This window comes from Panthera leo, chromosome A3, assembly GCF_018350215.1.
Source record: "Panthera leo isolate Ple1 chromosome A3, P.leo_Ple1_pat1.1, whole genome shotgun sequence".
In the NCBI taxonomy this organism is placed as follows: Eukaryota; Metazoa; Chordata; class Mammalia; order Carnivora; family Felidae; genus Panthera; species Panthera leo.
Window position 1 is genome coordinate 89,503,826 of NC_056681.1, and position 5,882 is coordinate 89,509,707.

Consider the following 5,882-nt stretch of genomic DNA (forward strand, 5'->3'; position numbering starts at 1 on the left):
TGCATCCATTCCCCATCTTCTCCATCACAAAATCATGTTTTCCTCTCTTCTTGCTCCAAACCCCCTCCTCAAGCCATGAAGGATTCACCTGGAAGAAGAGCTAGGGAAAAGGGACTGTGGCAGGTGCATGGCTGGATGGTAAATGGGCTGCTGCCACCTGGAAAAGATCCTTTGTGAGCAACTAGCCTGTGAGAATCTGGAAAGCACCCTCTCCTTGCTGGGCTTGGCTCTGCCCATCCATGGTCTAGCTGAACGCTGAATCCCTTTTGGCCATGACAGCATGTGCTTCTCATACAGAGGCACAGGCACTGGCTGGAGCCTCTGTGATACCCAAGACTCTGGGTGTTCACAAACAGCACTGACATATTGCAGTCTTCTCTTGCTGTCGCTACTGCTTGGGGCTCCCTCTAGTTGCGGAACCTATTTCACTCCTTGGCAGGAAGCCTTTCCCAAACAGTGCTCTTAAGCTGAGGTGCCACCATTCTGGGGTTGGTAAAAAAGCACTGGCTCTGGAGCCAGATAGATCTGAGTTTGACCTTGTTTGTTCCTAGCTGGGTTACCCAGAAAGTTACCTACTTTCCTGCCTCATCTTTGAAATGGAATTTCAGGATTGTGAGGATTAAGGATAATATATGATCAATGTTTAACACCTAAGCCTCTCAATCACTCTCAAGTTTCAGAAACACCTTGAGCCCTTAGGTCAGTTGTAATTAAATCCATCTGTTAATTCAGTACATATTTATTGAATGCCTACTGTGTTCCACAGTGCCTGACAGAAGCTGCATAATGATTCCATTGGCGTCATATCTCCCTTCTCTTCTGGCACATATTCTCCTGGGGGAGTGGTTGGGGAATGGGTCAGAAGCTTGGATGGCAGATTCAGTAAGCTTTTAGCACAATAATTTTAATTGCAAAAATAAACAGTTTTGTCAACTGCTCGAGAGTAGCGTCTGCTTTACAAAAATTAACAACAACAAAAGGAAATAACCCCAAAGCAAAACGTTACATCCAATGGCTGCTGGAAACGACATTGCTGTACAAAATCCCGCGCGAGACCGGCTCGGCGCTGCCCCAGCCTGCCTCTGGTGGGGGGGTGTCTAATAGGGGGCGTGGGGCGTGCGCCAAGCCAGTTACAAAACACTGTCTTAAGTCCCAAGGAAGTGCCCGCTCAGTGCACGAGAGGGCTTCCCTCCTAGCGCGGCTAACGCGGGAGTTGGAGCCCGGACCGCGGGAGCTGTCCACAGAGCTGGTGCTGAACGAGGCGTGAACGACTGGCGCTTCAAGGGAACTGGAAGGGGGACCAGAGGCCGGCCCCGGGACGTGCCGGAAAGAGGAGAGGGGAGGGGGGCAGACCAGGTCGCCTCTTTCGTGCCAGGAGGCGGCGCCCCAATCTACAAACCCATTTCTCCCTCACAGGGCGGCGAAAGAGAGGCCCAAAGAGTAAAAGCCAAGGCCCTTGAGCCGTTCCTCGGCGCGCGCCTTCTGCTTGAGGTGCACCTTGCTGTGCCGTTTCTTCTCATCACTGCGCGCGAAGCGGCGGCCGCACACGTCGCAGGCGAAAGGCTTCTCACCCGTGTGAGTGCGCACGTGTGTGGTAAGGTGGTCGCTTCTGCTGAAGTTGCGTAGGCAGATGCGGCACTGGAAGGGCTTGTGGCCCGTGTGGATGCGCAGGTGGCGGTTGAGCTCGTCGGAGCGCGCAAAGCTGCGCACACAGCTCTCCACTGGGCAAGCAAAGGCCTTGGCATGCGGCCGCGGGCAGAAGCAGCGCGCGCTGCACTTGCCGCCCCTGCGCCCCTTACGCCGCGCCTTGGTAGGGGGGAATGGGACCGACGGCGGTGGCCCAGGAGGCTCAGGCACCCCACTGCTCCCGGGGATGTCTGCCACCAGAGGTTTCGGGAAGTCCGCCGCGGCGCTGCGGAGGCCTAGGGGGGAAACCTGAGGCTGAGTAGCGGTCAGAAACTCTCCACTGTCACCGCTACTCCCTCCCTCCCCGCTAGGAGGGGTCAGGAGACCTGGGAGGCCTTCGGCCACCTCCCCTAAGTCACCCGGGGCCAGCGGGAAAGCGTCGTAAGCCCCCGTGGGGTAGAGTCTGTTGGCGGGGCCAGCTGGCAGCTCCGCCGGGCAGCTGATCGATAGCAGGTCTTCAATCTTGGCCCCCATCGAGGGGAAGCGGGCGTCGGGGGCCGCCTGGTAACCTCCTTGTGACCCACAGCTCCCTGGGGCTCCAGCTGAAAGTAGCTCCCAGGGAGCATAGGGGCCTTTGAAGGCCGAGGCAGTGTCCAGCGCTGGAGAGGCCGGAGGCGCCCGAAGGCCTGGCTTGACGTCGGGTGGGGAGAGCTGAGGCTCATACAGGCACTGTGAGGGGGCGCCTGCTGAGGGAGAGACCTCCCAGAACGCCTCTGGGAAGGTGGCAGCGCCCAGATCCGGGGAGTAAAGGTCCGCTGGACCCGGCAGCAAGGCGTCGGGGCCTGCGGGAAAAGAGGCGTCCAGCGGAGACCGAGATGCTGCCGCCTCAGGGCCGGGGAAAGGTGCCAGACCTAGGATGCCCGACATGAGGTTGAAGAGTGCCTCCGGGTCGTGCGGGTGTTCGGGTACTGCTTGGATGAAGAAGCTACCGCTGTAGCTGAGTCCAGGAGGGGGCGTGGGTGCAGGCCCCTCCAGGAAGCAGGAATCGGCTAAGTCCCCCCCGGCGCCGCAGCTGCTCAAAGCCCAGCTCAAGAAGTCGCCTGCTGAGGAGGGAGCAGGAATCAGCTCCGGGCACATCAAAGGGTGCGCCTCCGGAGTCTGCAAGCCCCCACCCACTAGGCCCTTGGGGCGCACTGACACATAAAAGGTGCCTTTTCCACATTGTGATCCAGCCTGAGCCCGCATACGCCCCAAGACGCACACACAAACATGCACACGCAAAACACACGTGCACGGGCAAAAGGACGCCTTGATACACCCACAGGTTCCTGCGGAGGCGCTGGAGGCACAGTGGGGCAGGGAATGGGGGTGAGCACCCCAGGACCCCCGAGCCTCCTAGCACCCCTACCCCCACAGCTCTAGCGTTTCCGTCCCTGCCCGTTTTCAGGCACCATGCGCCCCCGCGCTGCGCCGCCGTCTGAGCACCCTCGGCCGTTCTCCTTACCTCCGGGGTAGCCGGCTGCCGCCGGCGCGTCTCTGCCGGGCAACCGGGACAAGTCGGTACTGGGTTCCGCGCAACAGCCCTCGGTGGACTTGACCAGGAGCGCGTCGGGGCCGGAAAACTCGCTAAGGTGGAGCATGGCGCGGCAGCGGCTGCGGGGCGCCGGGGGCCTCGCCCGCTGGGCTTGGCGCGCGGGTGACGGGGAGGCCAGTAGTTGGGGTGCCCTGCGCCTCACAGACCCAGGCGGCCGGGCTCCTGGCTCCAGGCGCTCACCTCTGGGAAAGAGGTCCCGGGGTCGAGGCTCCCTTGCTCGCCGGGACCCGCCTCGGGCGGCGGCTCCTCGCCTCTCCAAAGCGCAGCCGGGCTCCCCCGATCCGCGGCCCCCCCACTTATATAGCAGCGGCCGCGCTGGCTCCGGGCTTCCGACTCCCCGGGCCACTGCCATTTCGGGAGGCCCCGGCCCTGCCGCCGTGACGTAAATGCCCAAACATGGACACAGGATGTGTGCCGGGGACTCCCGAAAAGGAAAGCTCGGGCTGTGACGTCGCCGCCGCCGCCGCCGCCGAGCCCGCGCCGCTGCGTGCGCGCGCGCTCCCCGAGCGTGGAGCCCCGTGCGCGCCGGGGCCGCGGGTACGCCTGACTGGGGCGCTGCGCCACGTGGGGCCCGGCGTTCAGTTAGTGCACTTCCCGCCTGCAGGCAGAGGCCGGGGGTCGGCGAGGAAAAGCTGCGTGGGCTTTGGATTCCACAGTTGGGGATTTGAATCCACTCTCTGCTACGTACAACCTGTGTCACTTAATCTCCCTGAATGTCAGTTTCCTCACCTGTGAAATGGAGCTATGTGTACCTACTTCATAAATTTACTGTAAACAGTAATTAGGTTAGAGCATATTAAATGCTACGCATGGGCACACAGTAAACTTCAGAGATGCTTGCCAGTATTCATTATTTGCTTCCACCTGTGTGTTTTTTCATTTTCTTAATAGTTTTTTTTCCCTTTAGTTTGTTCTAGGAAAAATAACAATTCAATTAAAAAGGACCATAACGCTTGCTACCGATGAGAGGAAAAATCAATTAGTACAAAAGGGTATATTCTAAATTGAAAAGTAAAAGTCTCTTCCCTCCCCATATACCTCCTGAGGTAGCAACATCTAAGTGTCTTGTGTATTCTTTCAGAAAAAAATATGCATATGCTGGCATACTCACTGTCTTGCAATATAATTTTTTTCCATTTATAATAGTTGAGAGATTGCTCCATGTCTGAACATAAAGAGCTTCGTCATTCTTAGGGCTGCTTAGTACTCCATTATGAGGGAGGTCAGTTTGTCCCCTATCCATGAGCACGTAGAAGCTTACAACCTTTGGTTTTTACCAACCTTGTTGTACCCAACGTTCTTGACTATATAAATGCGAATATATCTGTGGGATAAATTCCAATGAATGTAATTCTGGGTCAAGGGTATGTGGAATTTTGATAGACAATTGGCAAATTGTCCTCCAAAGAAGTAGGGCCTATTCCTGCTCCCTCCTCCTTCACCTACGGGGTATGAAATGCTTTTGTAGACTTTTTTTCTGCCTTGACTTTTACTCTAAGATGCTGTTCCCAGCAATACGCCGATAATCCACAGGATATATTTCCCTGAAATCAGCACCTGGACTAATTGGAAAATTTTTTTTTCCCCAGAAGAATTTTTTTCTTCTGGGAAAACAAACAAACAAACAAACAAACAAACAAAAAAACCAAAAACCCTCATCTTAAGGTAGCTGTGAATCTTGGCTGCAGAAGGTCAGTCAGTTCCAGCAAAGAAGCCTGCCTACTCTCCTGATCTCTTCTGTCTTCCGCTGTGGTTTTCCCTCTGTCTTATTTTCTTTAAATAGTTGTGGTTTTATTTTGTTGTATAGTTCACTTAACTCCTTTCTGGAACCAAATTAGGAGATTAAATCAATACACAGGATAGCATGTTTTTCTTTACAAAGAGCATCTGTTCTTGGGACTCTAGGAGTTGGAAGTGGGGAGGGCAGGGCTGGGGTTCCCTCTTCTTTCTCTGCTTTCCTAGGAATAGGAACAAAGCCATTCAGGGGTGATGGGCTACAGAATGATTTGCAGTGTATCTCCCAGCCTCTCGCACCCACTGGTATTCTCATTTTTGAGAGAATGCCAAAAATGCCCCAACCTCACCAAATTCTCAGGCCTTTCACCCTATGTCCATCATCCAAACATTCATTCATGCGTTCATTTTTTCTCAATGTTCAATTCACACAGTATTCCTTCCTTAAGTGCTTACTAAGGGCCAGAGGTAGATTTTGGTTTTGAGTCCACCAGGACCCTGAGACCCTTCTCCATCCCTAACTGCCCCAACCCCACTCTACTATGACCCCACAAGTATGGTCACAGAATATGTCATCACATAATCACTTGCAAAATCTATGCTGACACACTTGCACTCATCTTCTCCCCATGTCTGGAAATCATACAAAGGTTTTCAAGAGTCATGTATGAGCAGCATGTCCTAACAAATGCCACAGATATAATTCTGTGTTAGCTACACACATGTTTGCATGTCGGAAATGCAGAAACCCAGCACATATCTGTAAGGATGAAACACACAGATCACTACTTCCATTATACACTATTTCAGACCAGGGGATTGATTGTAATCCAAATGCATTGCCAAGGCCAGGTGAGCCCACACCAGACACACAGGGCACACATGTCTCAAATCCATTCTGGCATCTTACTGCCTGGGAGGGAGGAGG

At 54.7% G+C, this 5,882-nt stretch overlaps 1 protein-coding gene across 1 annotated transcript; it reads right to left on the reverse strand.

Annotated features, from left to right (window-relative positions):
* Positions 1 to 755: 755 nt before the first annotated feature.
* On the reverse strand, positions 756 to 3,655 carry EGR4 (early growth response 4). The gene is made up of 2 exons (XM_042930231.1): positions 3,131 to 3,655; positions 756 to 2,729 (listed from the first exon to the last, which is right to left on the reverse strand). Exons 1-2 carry the CDS (start codon positions 3,570 to 3,572, stop codon positions 1,411 to 1,413), a joined length of 1,761 nt encoding a protein of 586 aa, XP_042786165.1. The 5' UTR covers positions 3,573 to 3,655; the 3' UTR covers positions 756 to 1,410.
* Between the last annotated feature and the right edge of the window lie 2,227 nt (positions 3,656 to 5,882).

Excerpts from the sequence above, each read along its gene's own strand:
- EGR4 (XM_042930231.1), bottom strand. The coding sequence starts at position 3,572 with ATGGCAGTGGCCCGGGGAGTCGGAAGCCCGGAGCCAGCGCGGCCGCTG. Across the intron at positions 2,730-3,130 it reads GGCAGCCGGCTACCCCGGAG|CAGGCGACTTCTTGAGCTGG; the intron begins GTAAGGAGAACG and ends CTCCCTCCTCAG.